At 37.3% G+C, this 22,678-nt stretch overlaps 1 protein-coding gene and 1 long non-coding RNA gene across 2 annotated transcripts in view; one reads left to right on the plus strand and one right to left on the minus strand.

Annotated features, from left to right (window-relative positions):
- LOC113624435 (uncharacterized) overlaps window positions 1-22,678 on the plus strand; it is an 80,589-nt gene that overhangs the window by 54,745 nt on the left and 3,166 nt on the right. The window contains exons 2-5 of the long non-coding RNA XR_003434331.1: window positions 2,326-2,412; window positions 3,057-3,130; window positions 7,398-7,477; window positions 11,087-12,609. This is a non-coding gene — a long non-coding RNA (uncharacterized LOC113624435). The remainder of the gene's footprint in view (window positions 1-2,325; window positions 2,413-3,056; window positions 3,131-7,397; window positions 7,478-11,086; window positions 12,610-22,678) is intronic.
- Window positions 1-22,678, minus strand: part of COL24A1 (collagen type XXIV alpha 1 chain) — a 396,587-nt gene that overhangs the window by 5,552 nt on the left and 368,357 nt on the right. The window contains exons 54-58 of the mRNA XM_027114231.1: window positions 19,982-20,017; window positions 19,855-19,881; window positions 8,185-8,250; window positions 7,375-7,543; window positions 1,652-1,761 (exon numbers count right to left, since the gene is read on the minus strand). Coding sequence (XP_026970032.1) covers window positions 1,652-1,761; window positions 7,375-7,543; window positions 8,185-8,250; window positions 19,855-19,881; window positions 19,982-20,017 — 408 coding nt within the window. The remainder of the gene's footprint in view (window positions 1-1,651; window positions 1,762-7,374; window positions 7,544-8,184; window positions 8,251-19,854; window positions 19,882-19,981; window positions 20,018-22,678) is intronic.

The raw sequence follows: 22,678 nt of genomic DNA on the forward strand, positions 1-22,678 counted from the left end.
AAGATGAAAACATGGAAGGATCATCATGAGGAATATTAGAGCTGAAGTAATTCACATTCCTTCATTTTGCAGATGAGAACCACAAACCTGTGACGTATGTAGCCTTTCTGAGCTTTAGTTTCTTTGTTGGTAAAGCTGGGTGTAACCCCGACATGACAGGGTTGTTATGAGGATGTGAGGTGCCCACTGTCATTCAGCTAGCACAGCACCTGGCACAGAGTGGGCTCTCTGGTGGCTCACAGCATCATTCCCCAGGTTTGTAGGGGAAAAGAAATTAGAATCCAGGTTCCAGATTGCAAGTCTGCTGTTCTTTCCACTACCTGCGCAGTCTTTCTCAGGTTGCGTTTATGGATAGGAGAGATGGGAGAATTGATTCAGCCAAGGAAAGAACTGGAGTGCAGCTCCTTCATTTGATCCTGTCTTCTTTGCACACCAGTCTCCCCTTTTCTTCCACGATAATCCAAATAAAAATCCTGCGCTGGGGCTTCCCTGGTGGCGCAGCGGTTGAGAGTCTGCCTGCCGATGCAGGGGACACGGGTGCGTGCCCCGGTCTGGGAAGATCCCACATGCCGCAGAGTGGTTAGGCCCGTGAGCCATGGCCGCTGAGCCTGCGTGTCCGGAGCCTGTGCTCCGCAACGGGAGAGGCCACAACAGTGAGAGGCCCACGTACCGCAAAAAAAAAAAAAAAAAAAAATCCTGGGCTAAACCCAGGGGAGTGAGGATGATCGTGCATAGTTTGGAAGCAGGACGATCATGCTGCTCCTCATTAGTTCCACAGATCCCATAGGAACATAAGAATCCGCCCCTCCTCTGCTTTGGGTAACAGTGGTGAATGGCTATTGAGATGAGCTGGTGAAACACCCTAGTTAACGAAGGGGAGCGTTTTAGGGGGAGAGGGCAGTCTAATGATAAGCAGCTGGGAGGGACTGACACACTGCATATTTTAGCTGCTGCCTTTCTGTGGTGGACAAAACACACAATAGGTCCGTGTATCAGTTCTTTGTCAATGAGAAAAGTTCTTGGGAAGGCCAAGGTAGTTTAACCAGAAAAAGAAAGAAATGCAGTTTTAGTTTCTTCAGTACATGTTGTAGGTAGAACTAAGCTTTAGGGTTTAGAAATGCTTGTTATAATATCCAGTGTTACATACCAAACTAACTTTCATTCATTCTAAACATTTGGTTTATAGAATTATGCTTGTAAGAAATTTTAAATAATATCCAGTGGATGTTTAGGAGCGGTTATTTTTGTGCCCAGTCACCAAAAATAGCAAGCTTTGTGGTGAAATTCCTCTTTTAATCATGATGATGTCTTTTTCAGTAAAACTTAAGGTAACTGATTACTGAGTACAAACACTGCAGCTGTTTGGGAATTTTCTAATGAATGCATGTGCATAAAAACATATGTTTTACATTTTTAAAAGGAATTTAAAAAGCATAGTCAGTAGAGTAAGCCAAGCTAAGCCAGTCATAAAAATACATAATCAAAATGTCAAGATTTAACAGGATTATTTTTTAAAAACAAAAAATTTCTTCCTCATATATGGTAGAGAATATCTTTGCTTCCATTCATAAAACTCATAATTATTTAAAATGAAAGAATTTTTAAAATCACTGTTTACTGATAGTGGGCAAGTACTAAATTCAAAACATACCTTTGTCACAGAGACAGGAGATAAACATGTCTGACCACCAGCACTGAAATTGCAGAAAACCTCAATGGCATCTGAAGGGCATCCAAGATTTGGATCAATCCAGTATTTTCCTATTAATTTATTGTAAAACATAAAGATATTTAAATGCCATGCTAAAATATATTTGAACTATCCTTACAGATTATCATGATACTTTCAATATATTTTTTCACGCTTTTTCCTTTTAAAAAACTTAGATTATAAAGATATTTACATTTAGTCAAAGAATGAAAGCTGCAAGCATTATGTAAAACCAATACTGAAAATACTGTATTTTTCACATACCTATCAATTTAAGGGCATTTTATAATTTTAATAAAAAATAACCGAATGGCTGAATCTGTTGCTTCATTCTATAGATAAGCGCAGCAACTTTAAGTGAATTGTCTAAAGTTACATAGTTAAAAGTTGAAATTAATATAGGATATGTGTGTATTTTTGTTCTATGTCATTACAGAGCTTAAAAATGAATATATATATTTAAAAAACAGAAACAACTTCTTCAATCTCCCTGAGGAAAAACATAACATATCTTTATGTGTAATATTGATAATTAAAATAAAAGGAATAAACATTTTTTTGTTTCCAGAAGAGAAATGTGCAATTAAATGGTTATTTTTGTGCTTTCTTTTCAGATCTGTAAGTGGAAAAAACTGAAATCTCTACAGCCAGTGTAAGCCTGCCAACCTTTGCCTCCATTGAGTGCCCAGGAGAATCAAATGGTGTGTAAAAGACTTCAAGACATATTCAGACTGAAAAGTACTGGGCTAGCGTCTTAATTCCAGAATAACAGGCTCAGAATACTGAAATAGCACCTTATTCTAAACGCAAAGGGCAGGAATTTTTGAATGAGATGGCCCTGCCTTCTTGCATTAAAAAGGCAAGACAATCAAACAGTATTTGTAAAATGTCATTTTCTGTAATAGGTAGAAATCCTTGTTTGTTCCATTCCTATCCCACAGCAAAGATTCCTCCAGCTCATCCTGGGCTTCACCTGGTGTATCATTTTAGACTTCCACAACATCCTCGACTATTCTTCCCTCTACTATTCTACTAATTCTTCAAAGGGAAGACTTGTTGAATTGGTACTTCCAAGAGTAGGGGACTGTCACAGACAGTCCAGATAGCTGGACTCCATCCCAAGAGTTGCTGAATCATTAAATCTGGGATGGGGCTTGGGAATCTGCATCTAATTCTGGTCCACGGACTGTATTTGGAGAATCACTGATCTATTGATATATGGAAGAAAGGGGTGAAAAAGATCCTAATACCACCTCCATCCTGTTTTTTCCCATTTCCTCAGAATGTTGAACATTTTGTAGTTTGTAGAAATTATAGCTGGGTTTTTGTTTTTTTTTTAAACCAGGATCTGATCCAGGCTTACAGTCATATCTTGATTCATCATCTCTTCTCTTTCAAGAAATAGTTTCCTACTACTATGTGAGTGAATATATTCTTTATAAAACGTTTTCCTTCAAGCAAGGTCTCATTGTTACATGGGGTGGAGTGCTTTGAATTGAGGCATTATGGTGTACAATGGTGAACTGGTAGGGGCTTCGTATTTTTTTCAGGGTATGCTGAGCTACAGATAAAGCACTATACCATAATACGTCTTTTATAGGCCTAAATGCTCTAACTCCAAATTGGCTCTCTTCTGAGAACACTGCTTCCCCTGCAGCTCTTTCAAGTTCTGCCACAGCCTCTATAGCATTGTGCCTGGGTGGGGAAGGGATCTTTCTTGCTCCTCGTTGCCACTTTCAGACCGTTCTCCCCACTTTCTCCCTAAAAACACTCCGTGGTAAAATTGCTGTCATTGCACTATGTCACCTGTACCTCTTCCTGTTGCTATCACCAAATTTATTTCTTTGATGATTCTAGCTATCACTTTCAGAAAATCTATTTATAACCTAATTCTTCGTGATTTTCACATCCACGTGGTTGATATTTGCAATACCGACTTCTCAGTGCCTCGAACTCTCTCCCACCAACGTTTTTGTACCCTTCTCCTGTCCTGTTTACTTTAATCATTAACTTATAAGGCCATACCCTAGTTTTTGTTATTACCTACAGCTAGATCTCCTCCATGATTTCACCTCTTTTCTCATTCCAGCTCATTCCCTCTAGTGTTCTGACCCTAATAATTCTTTGATCTCATTAGGACCTACTATCCATTGACACTACCACTTTTTCATTGTCCTTCGTAATCATGTGTTCACTTCTCTTCCTGCCTAGCTTAAAACCCACAGTCCTTTGCTATGATCATTTCCTTAGAGACTTCCTCAACATTCTTGCCCTGCCTCACTTCATTGTGCTTGTCTTATAAAATCCCAGTCCTGCATAAATCCAGTTTTGTGCCTAATCTGTGCCTGTACCTGCACAACTAAATGTGCCTAGAGAAAAACACAACTATGCTGACTGGCCTCACTTTAAATTTAAATGTTTGAAAGGCTGCCAGACAGTACTACTATGTTTCCCTAGTTCATTTCCTCTGTCACTTTCAGAGTTAACCATTTGAAACCTCTTCCTATCCTCTCAAGTTAACTATACCTTTCCTTCATTCTTATTCTTGACTGATAACCTTTCAGTTTCACTGAGACAACTAAAGCAAACTGAAGGAAACTTACATAAGCTCCCTTTATGACCTTTACCCATCTATCTGTACTAGCACACATGTATTCTGCCTTCTCTCTTATTATTGTGAATAAACCGTGTTCCTAAATAAGGTTTACCTTGTCCGTTAAACCTTCCATTTCAAATTTTTCCTCTCTTATTTTTTCTTTCGAGTCAGCTTCTGTTGTCTGCTGTTTCTGCCAGTTCTCATTCGTGGTGTTTTGTCAACTTGTGTGCTTAGTTATCATTGATTGTGTGCTGGGCACTATATTTGAAAAATTATTTGTGGAAATAATTTGAGCCCTAGGATGATATTATCTTTCATAGAAGAGTTTTGTTTGTTTCTATCAGGTATGAGGGGCTACTAGCAGTCTGGAATCATCTTAATCCAAGTTCACAGTTTGAGATTTTCTGAGCCGTCTTGACGATGTGAAGCTAGGCTGCAATCTGTACGAGTATCTTTTCTTTCCGTTTATTTTTACTCTTAAAGTGGAGCCCTTTGAAAGCCTAAGTCCCCACCTTTTGTGGACTTCAGATTCCAACTTTGACCAAAAGCACTACTCAGTTTCTGAACACACCCAGGGCAAAAGTAGCTCTAAGTATGTGTTCATCTCTCTGCTGTCTTTTTCAGAATATTGGCTTGAAAGTCCCTCACTACTTTGTCAGTATTTGATGCTTTTAACTTAATTTTCAAAAAGTTTCGTCAGGCAAATTGAATTACCTGCTTCATTAATGGGAGTGGAAACTCTCCAGCTCCACCATTTTCTCTGAAAACCTGATACACTTTTAACTGCTACCATTCCTCTAAACCGCTCTTGCGAATATCATCAAAGACCTTCCCGTTACTAAATCTAGTAGCCTTTCTCAGTCTTCACCTAACTTGACATCGACCCAGCAGATCCCCTGCTCCTCAGGCAAACATTTTCTTCACTCCACATTCATCTAGTTCTCCTCTTATCTCAGTGAAAGCTGCTTCTTAGTCTTCTTCGCTAGTTCCCCCTCAACTCCCTGACCTCTGTAAACATTGGAGAGCTCTAAGGCACGGTTTTTAGAACTCTTCTCTTTTCTTTATTTATCTGTTCTTTAGATAGCCTTAAACAGTCTCAGGGCATTGGATACTGTTTATATGCAAGTGACTTCATAAATTTTACCCCTAGCCAGGACCTCACACTCCTGAGTAGCCAATGACCTACTTGACATCCTTACTTGAATGCCTAACAGACATCTCAAATTAAATACATCCAAAACCGAACTCCTGATCTTGTCTCCAAACTTGCTTCTCTATCTCTTTTGACAGCAATTCCACTCTTCTAGTCCCTTAGTCAAAAATCTTAGAGTCATCCTTTATCATTCTATTTCTCTCATAACCCACATCCGAATTACCAACAAAAAACTGCTGGCTCTACCTTAAAACATATCCAAAGATTTGACCATTTCTTATCACTTCCCCACCACCAACTCTAGTCCAAGCCATCATCATCTCTTACTGGATTATTTCAATAGTCTTCTCAATGTCTCCTTCTACCCTGTCCTCATATTTGCAGTACAACACCCAGAGTAACATTTTAAAAATTTAAGTCAAGTCACGTCACTCCTTTGCCCAGAATCTTCCCGAGGCTTCCCATCTTATTCAGTAAAAGCTGGAGTCTTTTGAGTAATCTATAAGATCCTGTATAATCTGGTTTCTTGACATCTTTCTGACTTCATTTCCTACCATTCTTCCCCTTATGCACTTTCTTCCAGTCACGTTGGCCTTCTTGCTAATAGTAGAACATGCTAAGTACACGCTCAGGTTCAAGGGCCTTGCGTTTGTTCTTTCTTCCTGGAAAGCTCTTTCCCCAGATTTCCTGTGGCTTGTTCCCTCACCTCCTTCTGATATTGCTCAAATGTCACTTTCTCAGAGATGCTTCATCTACCTACTCTGTTTACCACTTCACCCCCCACCCTACTTTCTGTCATATCCCCTCTTCCCTGCTGTTTTGTGTTTCTCTACTGCACTTACAATCTCCTAGTGATGAAAGTATTTTGGGGCATAAAGACCTTTCTGATACCTTACGAGCCATACCACTTAGCTATTTCTCCTATGAGGAAGGCAGACCTTGAATTAGATTTCAGTAATTTGTATGTCCTGTAGTGTCTTTGTTCCTTTCAGTTCTATAGAATTGCATTTTTATACCCTCAAATATGGGAAAGAATCAAATTTGAATTATTGTAGGCAGCTATAACTGTAAATATTATTTGTTTTTGTGATAATCTAGGGCAGGAAATATCTATAGAAGTTAAGCATTTTATTAATGTAAATAAAATGAATATTTTCACTATACTTTATTCTAGAATGGAAGATGTTTTTGGACAAACATGTATTTATACATACATATGTATATGTGTATGTGTATAAAATAAAATATGGACTACTATTCATCCTGCAGAATTAAATAACTTAGTTATTTTCAAATCAGCATATATGTCATTGTGTGTTAAGACTAGAGTTTTTACCAAAAAATGATAACTACTAATATTGATTGTACAGCTGACCAGGTAGACCCAATAGAAATTAAAATTAAATGACATGTTGTAGCAGACAGGGTTTCCCCTACTTATCATCAGATAGTGATGGTTCTTCCACTTGCTTTAAACCTTTCCTTGATGGTTCTGTTTTTGCACCTCTGGCTAATGGATTTGGGGTATCAATGTGAGGATGAGAAAATTCCAAGAATGACAAGCCACTCCATCTTTATAGTCACTGATACTGAAATGAGGCACTTAAATTCCATTTTATGTAAAAACTAATTATAGAGGGTGTGGTAGAGAGGGCTCTATGACCTCTTCATGTTGCCATAAGTCAGGCTGTGCAGTGGAAAACCTTTTGTAAAGTGAACCCTTGAGAAAGGATACTTTGACCTCAGAAACATGTTTGCCTCTTTGAGTACGTATTTGGTTCTTGATGTTAAAATGCCTCTGCCAGGGATTCGTCAAAAATGATAAGGTTTGGAATAAATACACCGCAAATCTCAAACACACTGAGACGATGAAGCAAAATTAGATATCAGAGTTTAAGGAAACCAGTAACTTACCATCTGATACTTTGTGTTCACAGTTAAGCAAATCTTTGCAGATTCGTGCTGGGTTATCTCGTGTGCCAAGAGGATTCTTGATGCTGTGCAGTAAATTGCTAAGGTAGTTCAAGGTTTCGAATACCTCTGCACTGTGGTCAATTAAGGTCACTTCAGTATTCTGGTAGCTCTGCCAAGTCATTGTGAGAATCATATTAGCAAAGAAGCTTGGAGTAGTCATTACCAGCATGTAACCCAAATGATCAACACGGAGCAAGGCAGAAGAAAAATGTACTCCTGTTGTGTGCAAGGAGTTGGGAGCAGGATGTAAAGAACAGTTTATATTTAACTATAGGCATATTTGTATGTTTTATTAATCTTGATCCTAATAAAAGCTTAAATTCACACTCAAAAGTCTAGTTTTCAAGCTGACATAAAACTTAATTACTATGCCTACTGCATAATTTGAAAAAAACCTATATCATGAATAAACAGAGCTTAAATAGGAAAAAAGAGTAGTGATGATAGATAGATCCCATTTTAAGAAATGGCTAACTTCATTTAACTGTTTCTTCTATAGTACCAAATTCTCATTTTAAAAAATCCTTTAACAATATTACATTTTTGTTTTAAATGTTTTCCTTAAAAAACATCTGATGCATATATTTCTGTTTATTAAAATTGCTTACTCTGTCCTTAAAATTTTTTTCATTACTTTTAATCTCTTTTAAATACAGGCTTTGAGATAAAGTCACATTTGGGCCTCTGAAAAAAATTTCTGTTTAATTTGTAGATTGAGAGTGCTAGTGTAAATAAAGCCAGATATATTACCTCCATCTGTAGGGCAGTATGTGATTCAATCAGGGCTTGAATAGCAGCATTGATATCCATTTGTTTCTGTGTAAAACAAAACCATTTGAGATCAGCAATAAGATCAACACTGAGTGCTCTAAAGTAAAGCCTATAAATTCTGAAAGCACTGCTGTTAAAGTATACTAGACTTATTATCTAAAAGGGGTTTGTAACTCTTATGGTTAGACAGATCTTGCAAGTATTGCCTGACTATCCGAAAGGACAATATGCTGCTTTCATCCAAATCTCAAAAGTCTCCTAATTAAAACAGGACCAAAGTCTAGAGTTCTCAAATGAAAAACTATTTGTCTCTGCTGCATGAAAACACACAAAAAAGTTACTCACATGGAAGAAGAATGAAATATGATCCCCTCAGTTAATAAATTGTAAAGTGAAGAATAAATAACTGTAGTAATTTTTAACAGTTACATTCTTGGAAGGAAAATAGAATAAAATATTACTGTCCTGAGGTAGTCACCACATTAGTTTAATCTGATACTTCTGCGGTCTTAAAAACAATTTCTGAAGTTGGAAGAAGTGTCATTAGTCCCCAAAGAAATAATACATCATGAATCCAATCTCCTCCTGCATTTAATAAAATATATTTTTAGAGAAAGACCCAACCTAACCATTAGTAAAAAGTCTTTTCGTATTTTATTTTTTAAAAAGCTTGGAAACTAAGAAGCATGAGTTGGGAGAAAGTTCTGTGAAATGGCATCTGTGTGAGCAAATCAAGCGATCTAATTTCTTTCAGAATGATTGTACTGCTGAGATATCGTTTCACTTGGCAGCCCATACGATAGAAACTCTTTTCAACAGATCTCTCATAACTCATGGTTGGTAATTTGAAAAACTATTTAAAATGATGGGACAATCAACAAAATGTACTCATCTTTGCCTCAACATGTGGTTTTCATATTGGAAAATACTTGACTCATTCTGCATATGTACACTGCCAAACACATATTGAGGAAAAAATGGTAAGCAAACAATACAAAACAAAACAACCTTGCCCTTGTAGAGCTAAAGTTTAGAGGTCGATAAAGGCATTAATCAATCTCAAAAATACACATTTACAATTGTGATACGTGCTATAAAAGAAAAGTGCATGGACCTATGAGAGAAATTACGGAGTATGAAATCTGGGGGATATAAGAGATTTGGAAGGACTAGATCAGCATAGGCTTCCCTGAGGTGGTGATATTTGAGCTGAGATCTGAAGAATAAATATGAATTGTTAGGAGAAGGGCTGGGAGAGCTTTCCAGGCAGAGGTAACAACTTTGCACAAAGGCAGTGAGATAGAAAAGCATGGCCTATTCAAGAAGAAGAAAGGCTTAGCATAAAATGTTCTGTGCAGATTAAATAATTCTGACCATCATTCTTGTGAGAATTGGCAGACTTTGGACATGGGTCACAAAAATATATTGGGACTAAATATGGGCAACTGAATTAAGTAGTAAACAATAGCCACCTTTATATTTTCCAGTTTGTGGTTAGGGCTTTGATCTTAGAAAAACTAGCAATAAGCAGTTCTCAGGCGCTTCAGACTCAGGACCCTTTTGTACTTTTAAATATTATTAAGGGCTTTAAAGAACTTATATTTATGTGCATTACAGCTTTTGATATTTAACATAGTAGGAATTAAAATATAAATTTTAAAACTATGTGTTAATTGCCTTAAAACAATAAATCCATTATATGTTAATATAAATAAACATTTTTTTAATGAAAAATAACTATTTTCCAAACAAAAAATTAGTGAGAAGAGCGGTACTGTTTTACACTTTTGTACATCTCTTTAATGTCTGGATTAATAGGAGATAGCTAGATTCTCATATTTGCTTCTATATTCAGTCTATTAAAGTGTTACTTTAGCTGAACTGTATGAAGAAAATCCAGCCTTAAAAAGATATGTAGTTGGAAAAAAAGATTATTTTAGTATCCTTTTCAGATAATTGTGGATATTCTTCTTTGATATTCTACCAGAACTTGATAAGTGGTAGTTTCTTGAAGGTTAGTTGAAATGTGAAATCTGAAACCATATCTACAATGTATCTATTTTATATTCTTTTATATTAAAATCTATTGATCTATCTTAAACTTTGAAGAATCATTTACCAATGCATGATTTTAGTAAAAATCATGATTTTGGTTAAAATCATGCATTGATCATTGGAAAATAACGGTTCATGAAATAATGCAGATTTTCCAAAGACTGACACATTTCGTTATGTCATATCAAAAGATTACATTCGTTAACATCATCACCAATCTCATCAGAAAAATGTAAGTACTGGTAAGTTGTCAAACTTGTAATAGATACAAGCATTCCTCAATTGTTATTGTTGCTTGAAAGTTTGAAATTTACCATTGGTATCAAATTGTCAGTTGTTTTCCTTGAAATGACAGGCTCACTTCATTCATTTTCAAGAAAATATCTGCCAAATACTCATGTCTGAATAACATTATCATTCTGTCAAGTAAAAATGGTGTTCCATGAAAAAAGCAGCTAGTTCAGTTTGCAACTGAAACAATTCTACAAGTGCTTGTATTTGAGGCAACCATTGTACTTCAATATGCAGAAATGCTTTATATGTTCTTCCGTTTCATCACACAGAATATTAAAAAGATGTGTACTAAAGATTAGAGACCTAGGAGACAGCAAAATGGTGGCATAATGACCTCCCAGAATTCTCTCTTTTATAAAAGCAATGAGAAAACTGGAAAAAAAATGTAAGAATGAAGTTTTTCAGAATTATAGAAATTAACAAAATGCTTGCAGCAACCTGGGGAGCATTTATGAAAAATAGCTTAATTTCAGAAAGGGCAGTGAGCTTTGTAAAGCTTTAATCTGTCCTATTCCCATGCCTCTCTTTCCAGCTCTGTGGTAGCCTTGAAAACCAACAGCCTGCAATCGCAGTGAAAACAAGAAGCCTGGAAACCACAGGAGGGAGCAGAATGGGGCTGGAGTTGCTTCAAAGCCTTATTTCCAGCAAAATGTCATTATTTGACCTTTCTGGTGGTTCCCTTAAAGACTTGCAGGACTGTCTTTATTTTACCTGACTCAGAGCTCACTCAGTGCAAAAAGTCTTTCCCAAGGAACATTAAAAAAAAAAATTTAGATGGAATTGTTTAACTTTGTGGCTACTGGAAACATTAGAAAACAGTCGGGGCAAACAATAGGCTAAGAAAAGCTAGGGAATGAGATGTCCATAGGGATTCTAAAAAACTCTGACATATTCCTGGGAATCTAGAAGTCCATGTACATGCATAGGGCTGTGCACATGATCAGGAAAAACATAAGAAGGCCCTAAGTTCTGTCTTCTGGCTGACCTTCAGGCTCTGTGAAAATAGGAAATTAAAACTCGGGTATAGTTGTCAGTTGCCTGGCTGAGCACTGAAGGAATGCTCCAACATGCTCACAGAGACCCTTGGCAAAAACTGGGAGACTTCCTGGTTCTGGCATTTAAGGAAATCTCTCTCCAATCCTTAGCTGACCACTAAGCTAACTGAGTAGAGACTTTAGTGGTCACATATGTCAAGGAATACAGACTTTATACCTTTAGGAAAAGTCACTAAACAAACAACAAAAACAACAAGTAGCAACAATAAACACTGAGGCTGGGGTGAAGAATTTGACTTCCAGAGATGCCATTTTATATTATTCAAAATGTCCAGTTTTCAAGAAAAAAATGACAAGACATGCTGAGTAACATTAAAGTATGACCCCTATACATGGGAAAAAGCCAAGCAATCAATAGAAATAGTCCCTGAGAAAGCCCAGATGTTGAACTTAGTAGACAAAACTTTAGCTATTTTAGGTATGTTCAAAGAACTAAAGTAAACCATGTCTACAGAACTAAAGGAAAGTATGAAAAAGATGTCTTACCAAATAAAAAATAGAAATTATAGAAAAGAACCAAGTAGAAGAAGTTTTGTAGTTGAATAATAACTGAAATCAAAATTTACTACAGAGGCTCAACTGTAGATTTCAGTAGATAGAAGAAAGAATCAGTGAACCTGAAAACAGTTTATTGAGATTATCCAGTCAGAGTCATATAAAGAAAAATGAAGCAGAAAATGAACAGGCTCAGAGATGTACAGGACATCATAAAACATACCAATGCATGAATGATGGGAGTCTCAGAAGAGAAGAAGAGAGAAATAGGGGTAGAAAGAATATTTCAAAAAATAATGGCTGAAAATGTGCCAAATTTGATGAAAAACATTAATCTCCACATCCAAGAAGCTCAATGAATTCCCCTAGACACATCATAATCAAACTGTTGAAAGCTAAAGACAAAGAGAGAATCCTGAATGCGAAGAGAAGAGTGAATCCTGAATGCAAAGAGAAGAGACTCATCATATCCAAAGGATGAGATTTTTCATCAAAAACCATAAAGGTGAGAGGCAGTAGGATGAAATATTCAGAGTGCTGAAGGAAAAAGACTATCAACCAAAAATTCTATATCCAATAAAACTATCCTTCAAAAAGGAGGAAAAAAGATATTCCCAGATAAACAAAAGCTGAGGTAATTTATCATTAGCAAACTTCCCTAGAAAAATAATAAAGGGAGTCCTTTGGACTGAAATAAAGGATACTAGGCAGAAACTTGAATCCACATGAAGAAATAAAGAGCACTGGTAAAGATAACTATACAGGTAACTATAAAAGAGAGTATAGATCCCAAACAGCCAAACAATCTTGAAAAAGGACAACAAACTTGGAGGTCTCACACTTCACTTTCAAAACTTACTACAAAGCTACAGTAATCAAAACAGTGTGGTACTGGCATACAGACAGACGTATAGACCAATGGAATAGAGTGCAAGAATAAACCCTCACATATATGGTTAAATAATTTTTGAGAAGGGTGCCAAGGCCATTCCCTAAGGAAGGAATAGTGCTGGGAAAATTTGATATCCACATGCAAAAGAATGAAGTTATACTCCTACCTACATCATAAACAAAAATTAACTCAAAATGGATCAGATAATTAACTGTAAGAGCTAAAACTATAAAACTCTTGAAGAAAATATATGGGAAATGCTTCATGACATTGGATTTGGCACTGATTTCTTGGAGATGAAACCAAAAGCAAGGTAAAACAACAACAACAAAACCCTGATAAATTGGACTACATCAAAAACTTCTGTGCAAAAATCAACAGAGTGAAATGGCAGCCAAAGGAATGGGAGAAAATATTTGCAAATCATATATATGATGAGGGATTAACATTTAGAATGCATAAAGAACTCCTACAACTCAACAACACAACAAAAATAAGCAACCCAGTTCAAAAATGGGCAAAAGACATTTTTCCGAAGAAGATATGTAAGCCAGTTTCGCCAAAGAAGATACATATAAGCCAATGAGCACATGAAAAGATGCTTAACATCTGTAATCATCAAGGAAATTCAAGTCAAAACACAGTTATCTGCCACTTCACACCCCTTAGGATGGCTGTTATCAAACAAGCAGAATATAACAAACATGAGGGAGGATTTGGAGAAATTGGAACCCTGTGTACTATTGGTGGGAATGTGAAATGGTGTACTTGCTATGGAAAACAGTACAGCAATTCCTCATAAAGTTAAATGTAAAATTACCATATGATCCAGCAGTTTCACTTCTGGGTATATATGGAAATGAATTAAAGGCAGGGACTCTTTAATCCATATGGAGTTAATTTTTGTGTATGGTGTTAGGTAGTGTCCTAATTTCAGTTTTTTACATATAGCTGTCCAGTTTTCCCAGCACCACTTATTGAAGAGGCTGTCTTTTCTCCATTGTATGTTCCTGCCTTGTCATAAATTAGGTGGCCATTACGTGCGTGGGTTTATCTCTGGGCTTTCTATCCTGTACCATTGACATATGTTTTTGTGCCAGTACCATACTGTCTTTTTTTTTTTTTTTTTTTAGCTGCGTTGGGTCTTCGTTGCTGCTTGTGGGCTTTCTCTAGTTGTGGCAAGCGGGAGCTACTCTTTGTTGTGGTGCTTGGGCTTCTCATTGCGGTGGATTTTCTTGTTGCGGAGCATGGCCTCTAGGCCCATGGGCTTCAGTAGTTGTGGCACGCAGGCTCAGTAGTTGTGGTTCATGGGCTCTAGAGTGCAGGCTCAGTAGTTGTGGTGCACGGGCTTAGTGGTTCCATGGCATGTGGGATCTTCCCAGACCAGGGCTCAACCCCCTGTCCCCTGCATTGGCAGGAGGATTCTTAACCACTGTGCCACCAGGGAAGCCCCATACTGTCTTGATTACTATAGCTTTGTAGTATAGTTTGAAGTCAGGGAGCCTGATTTCTCCAGCCCCGTTTTTCTTTCTCAAGATTGCTTTGGCTATTCAGGGTCTTTTGTGTTTCCATACAAATTGTAAAATTTTTTGTTCTAATTATGTGAAGAATGCCATTGCTAATTTGATAGGGATTGCACTGAATCTGTAGATTGCTTTGGGTAGTATAGTCATTTTCACAATGTTGATTCTTCCAATCCAAGAACATGGTATATTTCCCCATCTGTTTATGTCATCTTTGATTTGTTTGATCAGTGTTTTATAGTTATCTGAGTACGAGTCCTGTGCCAAATGTAAAATAGTTAGCTGGTGGGAAGCAGCAGCGTAGCACAGGGAGATCAGCTCGGTGCTTTGCGACGACCTAGAGGGGTGGGATAGGGAGGGTGGGAGGAGGGCTCAAGAGGGAGGGGATATGTGGATGTATATATGCATATGGCTGATTCATTTTGTTGTGCAACAGGGTCTAGCTCAGTATTGTGACGCAGTTATACTCCAATAAAGATATATTTTTTAAAAAAGGCAGGGGCTCAAACAGATATTTGTACACCTATGTTTATAGCAGCATTATTCACAGTAGAAAAAGGTGGAAGCAACCCAAGTGTCCATCTGGATAAACAAAATGTGGTATATACATACAATGGAAATTATTCAGCCTTAAAAAGGAAAGAAATTCTGACACATGCTACAACATGGATTAACCTTGAAGACATTATGCTAAGTGAAGAAAGCCAGACAAAAATGTTCAAATACTATATGCTTCCACTTATAGGAGGTATCTAGAGTAGTCAAATTGATAGAGAGATAGAAAGTAGAATGGTAGGTTTTTAGGGACTGGGGAAGGGAGGAGTGGGGAATTACTGTTTAATGGATCAGAGTTTCAGTCTTAGATGATGAAAAAAGTTCTAGAGATGACTGGTGGTGATAGTTGCACAGCGGTGTGAATGTACTTAATGCTACTGAAGAGTACACTTAAAGATGGTTAAAATGATACATTTTATATATATTTTACCACAATTAAAAATAATAAGTAAATAAGTATGCTCATTATCCCTTACAGCTAACCATCCCACTTCTGGGAACAGGTCTTAGAGATATTCCACAAAATATGTATATGGACAAGACATGCATACTGTTTGTATTAGGAAAAAGATTGGAAACAACACCACCCATGAATAGAGGACTGGATGGATGAATAAACTGTAGGATATTCTTAATTGAAATGACCATGGTTCGTTTTCTTTGAGAATGTGGCAATGAAGAATACAGTGACTTTTAGCAGATTAGTAGTGTAGCATTTGGTACTAGATTCAAGCTAAGGTACTAGCAATTTTAACCACCAACAGTACAAATGTCAACTCAATGAAAAAGGCAGGGTTTTTTCCCCCACAATAGGCATTAGAAAGAAAAGAATGTCATAAAACTCGGCTACTCATAAAATTTTTAATTCCTATAATGCCAGTGTATTCCCAAATCCTAGCTCATGCCTGGCACATAGTAGGCATTCAATTTGCTGAATTTATTTTTTCCCAAGGATAGCCTTTAGGGAGGGCAGGCCCATAGAGATGGTATTAAGATGATTTGCCTGGGAAGTCATTCAGCAACATCTAAGTGTCCCCACCTAAGTGTGAAACTCTCATTAGGTCCAATAAGGGAATCCAAAAGAAATACCTTCCTCCATGTACTCTAGTTAGAACATATTCTCACATGAAAATCGCTTAAGGTTTATAAAAACGTGCACCAAGAATAAGGAGTTACCAGGATTAGTGGGACAAATGAAAGAAATTAGGAGGATTCATTATACCTTGAGGGGACGTAATATTCACAGTTCCTTTCCAATTTATTTGAGTAAAATACAGATCTAGTCTGGGCACCCCAATACTTTAAGAAGTGTTATTTTCCAGCCATCTAAAATTTTAAGATCACTCGATGGTGAAAACATTTATGGGGTGGGAACTGATTTCAGGTCATGCACCTCTCCATGGTAGAGGAAATTGCTTGTTCTAGGGAACTAGGATGATACCCGCAGCTGCTGCAACCTCTCAATTCACCAATCCAGGTTTCACAGCTGACCCATTAACTGGTATCATTCAGTTGAAAATTCCTTATCTCATTTAATGATTTTCAATTTTTACTATTTCCACTCCCCACATCTCACACACACACACACACACACACACACACACACACACACACACACACCCATACACACACACACACACACACACACACACACCCATACACCCATCCTTTATCCCACCAACCATTTGTGGTTAACTTTGACATCCTGTTGTAATTTTTTTTTGGTCAGTTTCTAAATATCTTACCATGTGCACTGAGGTCTGGTCATCACCCTGATAATATCCTCAAATTCAAAAGCACCATCAATATATATTCCTTTTCCTGAAACATTGCTTTTTAGCTATTCTACTTTAGGAACTTGAGCAAGTTACTTATAGGTCTTAAAAAGAGGGGGCTGGACTAGGTTAGAGGTTTTCAAACTTTTTTTATCTTGACCCATAGTAATAAATACATTTTTATATCATGATAAGGTTCACACAAACATATATTTAACTGAAAACGTTTACAAAACATATTTTTCCCTACTAGTGGTGATATACTTATTATGTTTTTTTTAAATTGAAGTATAGTTGATTTACAATGTGTTAGTTTCAGATGTATAGCAAAGTGATTGTTATACATATTATAATCTATATTTCTATTTATATCTCTATCTATTATTTTTCAGATTCTTTTCCATTGTAGGTTATTACAAGATATTGAATATAGTTCTCTGTGCTGTACAGTAGGTCCTAGGGTGTTCTTTTTTTGTGCTTTTCTTAAAAATTGAGTAAAATTCACATAACATAAAATTCACCATTTTAGTCATTTTAAAGTATCCAGTTTATTGCTCTGGTAGATTCACTGTGTTGTGCAACCATTACCACTATTTAATTTCACAACATTTTCATCACCTCTAAAAGAAACCCTATACCCGTTAAACAGTCACTCCCCACATTTTTCTGTTTTAATTTCATTTCAAAAGAATGCTGAGACTCACCATGTTGATCTTATGATCCACCAACTAATGAGTGACAATTCAGTCTAAAATAATTACTAAATAATTACTAAGAAGACTTCTATCTCTAATTCTAATATGATCCTATTCCATTCTAGACATTATTTCCCTCCAAGTGAAGTCTTCTGGCTTGGAGGATTCCCACTGAAATTTTCTAAGAGTTGCAACTTGCCTGTTTGCATTTATTCATTCATTCAGTAGACACTTCTTAAGGGCTTGAATGGAAAAGAGATACAGAACACATTGCTTACCTTCAGAGAGTTCACAGTCTAATACATGGAAATGGGCATGAAAATAAATGAGTATGAATGAAGAAGGGGAAGTGATCAGTTCTATCTTGCAGTGCAACGAGGGGATGGAATTAAGAAGAGTTTCACAGAAGATATGATCATAGTTTGAGTTTAGAAGGAATATGTAGGTATTTTCTTATTGGCATGTAAACTTCTACTCTGAAAGTCTTTTTTTCAAGGCTACACTGCCACTTTCCTACAGTGGTCTCTGCAAGTCCCAGAAAGACAGTATAAAGAAACTGGGTTTCATACTGGCCAGGAACAAGGAAGACAGAAAGGAGAGAAAGGGAAGAAGGAAACAAAGAAACTAATGTTAGCTGAGTACCTATAATGTGTCAAGCACATATAGTTTTTCACTTAATCCTCCTAATAATTCCTCAAAATATATATTCTTATCCACATTTTTCTCAGAGCAGAAACCTCTCACATGTCCTAATTCATTTTGGCTGTAGAGGAACACATACAAACATTTTTCAAGTGAGAGAGGGATGCGGTGCCCCAAAATTTGGCACTTCAATGTGAAAGTTTTCACTAAACACCTCTAATTTGCCAATGATATATGACCTTTTAGAACTTGTTCTTTATTAGGAAAGCAGCTATGATATATCAAAGTCATTATAAGGTGAGAAGGCAACTGATGAGGGTTTTTCTAACCCATGCATTGTGAGGATCCAGGAGGAAAGGAAGAACAGAGAAGCAGAGAATAATCTAAAGATTTAAAAAAGGACATGCCCACTGATGTTCATGCCAGGGAAGGTTTCAATCCCCATCAGTCAGATGGCCAGAAAGGGGGAGTAATTTTTAAAAAATCATAGAGAAATAGGTGTCTTGTTTCCAAGGAGACCATCTTCCTGTGGCACTTTGCTTGAAAGTTACTCCTTGCCCTGATGAAAAGCTGAGGGGAATGAAGAGTTCCTGACCTGCTGGGAGTGGACCGCAGTGATCCACCAGGTAGAACTTTCAAAGATCCAAATGATACCAGAGAAGCATGTGGAAATAAGTAAGGCTTGGAAGGCATAGGACTGGCCATCTGTTTGGACAGTGTAGCCAACAGCAGATTTCCTTTAAGCAGGAAATCTGACCAAGGACCACTGCATTTGACCAGGATTCTGATTCTGCAGGAATGGGGCATGGGTGAGGTTGAAGATAGAAGGAGACCTTTTGTAGAAAGTAGGAAAACAAAGATATTACTGAGTAGCAGAGTGGATACAACGCATGAGAGAAACCAGTCTTGGAACATTGAGGCCAGGAGATGATAGCTGATAATGAAGTAACGGAAGTATCACCTCAAAGATAGCAGTAGCAAGTTTTGGGTTGTGATTGGTCACGAGCAAATACATGAGAAGTTCCAGGGCTTCTATGGCCAGCAGCAAGTGAGAAGAGTTCATGTAAAGGCTAAAAAGTGTATAACTCTGGTTGGCAAAAAAGAACATTTGAAAAAGGAGAGCTAGGACCCAGAAACAGGAAGAAATGGAGGGAGTTAGTATTTTGGAGCATTAATTATGTCAGACATTGTGCTGAGTACTTTACTTCTTATTTAAAACTCAAATCCACCCAAGAAAGTAAGAGATACCATCCTCATTTTATAGACAAGAACTCTGAGGCTTGGATTTCAAGTGTTATTATAGTTGGGAAGATTCTATACCAGATTAACAAAAGGAACAGAGGTAGGCAATAGGGATACCTTTTAACAGGGAGTTAATAGAAGAAGCTTTAAAAAATTACCTTTTTTTTTTTTTTTTTTTTTTTTGTGGTACACAGGCCTCTCACTGTTGTGGCCTCTCCCGTTGCAGAGCACAGGCTCCGGACGCGCAGGCTCAGCGGCCATGGCTCACGGGCCCAGCCGCTCCGCGGCATGTGGGATCTTCCCGGACTGGGGCACAAACCCATGTCCCCTGCATCGGCAGGCGGACTCTCAACCACTGTGCCACCAGGGAAGCCCTAAAAAATTATCTTATACTAAGATAAAATAAACAAAACCAAGAAAACTTACTCTTGGGCCTGATGCTCCAGGTGGACCCTATAACATAAAAAGATTTTTAAAGTATTAAGTAGATATCTCAAACCAAGCAGGCATATAAGCATCAATGGTAAACAGATATAAATGTAAATAAACTCACTGGAGGCCCTGGTTGACCTCTCGGTCCTTGGGGACCCTAGAAGAAATGGAGACAAAGTACAATATATATATACAATGCTTTTGGTTTGGTATAAACAAGATGACTAAGATTCAGCTGCTATCATTGCCTTCTCATATGAGGCAAGTGATAGGATTCAAAGTTATTTTAGTATTTTGAAGTAATATGTTCTTGAACTCAGCTGTCACCCACATTCATCAACAAGCTGAATATATACTCTCATGTTTTGTTGATATTACTAGAAACTAAATTTATTCATTTTAATAAACTTATAAATGTAACATTTAACAATGTTAATTCTATTTTTCCTGTTATTTCTATCTACCATACAACTAATTGTAAAAAATGGAAACTTCAGTGTCCTTAGACATCTCCTTCTCCTTCAACATCCACCTATAATTTGGTTACCCACTACTGTTGATTTGACCTCCAAATCTTCCCAAAATACTACTACTCCATCCTCACAGCAACTCTCTTAGTTTAGTGCTGATCATGTGCTATGGACTAAATGTTTGTGTCCCCTCCTACATGCATATATTGAAGCCCTAATCTCCAGTGTGATGATATTTAGAGGTGGGGTCTTTGGGAGCTAATTAAATCATTGGAGCCTTTGTGAGTGGTAGTGCCCTTATAAGAAGAGACACGAGAGAGATGCTCTCTCTCTACCATGTGAGGTTATAGCAAGAAGGCAGCTAGCTATCTGCAAACCAGGTAGAGGACCCTCATTATATATGGAATCTGTGAGCACCTTAACCTTGGATTTCCCAGTCTCCAGTACTATGAAAAATAAATATTTTTTTTTTGCCCACAGCAATTTGTTATAGGAGCCCCAGCTGACTAAGATATCATGCTGTGCCTGGACTCCTAATTTGACTTACTGACTTTCTTCTCTCTACTATGCTAACTACATTCTACTTATAAAATGGAAATCTAATCATATCATTATTTAATTAAAATCATTCAATGGCTTTTTACTGTTTAGTGGATAAAGTATAAACTTCTTTTCAGTGATAGATACCATTTACTGAGAGCTCACTATGTGTCAAGCTGTGTGCTCATTTATTAGAACTCACTGTATGCCAAGTTGTATGCTATATTTCTACTTCACAGTTAAGAAAATGGAATGGCTAAGTAACCAGCAAGTAAAGGGCAGAGATAGGATTAAAATCCAAGTCAGTTAAATACAAAAGTATATGTTCTAAGTCAATATGCACCCCTGCCTCTTCTTCAAGGTCTGGGCCTTATTTCCACTTACTCTCCCCAACCCATCCTACACTCCCATCTGTAACCAACCACTTGCAGATCTCTGAATCATCCAAATTCTTTCACACATGAATTCTCCCACATGTGCTATTTCCTCGACCAGGAATGCTTCTCCTTACCTTTTCTATCTATTCAATTCCCATTCCTCTTCCAATACTTCTTTAAAACTATATACCCACCTTGCCACCTTCTTCTTCAACTAACCACTTCTGCATTCCATAGTACATAACAAATAGGAAAGTCCCTACAGACCTTTAAAAGTGTCTTAGTCATCCTCTCATTTTCTGGAACAGGAATAGTGCCTAATACATAGTAGGTGTTCAAAGATTGGTAACGAATGAATGAATAATGTTTAAATTAACTAGTACTGATTTAGAAATTAGAATAGTTGAAAGGTATATAGTAAAATGTGAAAAGTTATGCTGACATTTTTCAAAATGAAACAACAGTAATCACTGTTAAGAATGCTCAAAATTTAACTTACTGGATGGTCAATTGAATGTTAAGACTACACCGAGTCAAATTCAGATTATGGTTAAAAGATGGCAAAGCAAAATTTATCTTCAACTGAGTTTTGAATAGTGTTAATGCTATGCTTGACTTAAGTATCTTTTATTGCCAAAGCTGTTGATTCTAAATATACTGTGACAATAAGAACAAACAACACATAGTAACTTAAAAAGGATAGAGTACTCCAACACCATGCCTGCTGGACATTTCTTAGTTTGCCTGGTTTATGATTATAGGTTAAAGCAGAAAATGCATCAGACTTTTACCTCAGAAGTGGCATGGCAAGTTAGGGAGATTTCATGTTGGAGACAGCCTTTTAAATATACAGAGGCTCGGTCTTCCCCGGTGGCGCAGTGGTTGAGAATCTGCCTGCCAATGCAGGGGATACGGGTTCGAGCCCTGGTCTGGGAAGATCCCACATGCCGCGGAACAACTGGACCCGTGAGCCACAATTACTGAGCCTGCGCGTCTGGAGCCTGTGCTCCGCAACAAGAGAGGCCGCGACAGTGAGAGGCCCGCGCACCGCGATGAAGAGTGGCCCCCCGCTTGCCACAACTAGAGAAAGCCCTCGCACAGAAACGAAGACCCAACACAGCCAAAAATAAATAAATAAATTTAAATATACAGAGGCTCAAGAGTGAAATTGGCTGAGTAAGTTTCTCCATTTTGGATCAGCATTGTAAAAATAAACAGTTGACATTTTACTCTATTTAGCATATTTCTGACATTTGCAAAATCTCACTGAAGGTTCAGTACAAAATATCTACCTTATCTTTGACTGTGAAAAAGCATTTTGTCATAGAAAGAAGAAACTGTTTTTACTGAGTTCACTTCAGCTTGTTACCCAGAACGAGTCAGATCATCACAAATATGATAAAATGAAATACTTCAAACCAAACAAGACAG

This window comes from Aethalodelphis obliquidens, unplaced genomic scaffold, assembly GCF_003676395.1.
Source record: "Aethalodelphis obliquidens isolate GAN/ISIS:26980383/991018 unplaced genomic scaffold, ASM367639v1 scaffold13, whole genome shotgun sequence".
Classification (NCBI taxonomy): domain Eukaryota; kingdom Metazoa; phylum Chordata; class Mammalia; order Artiodactyla; family Delphinidae; genus Aethalodelphis; species Aethalodelphis obliquidens.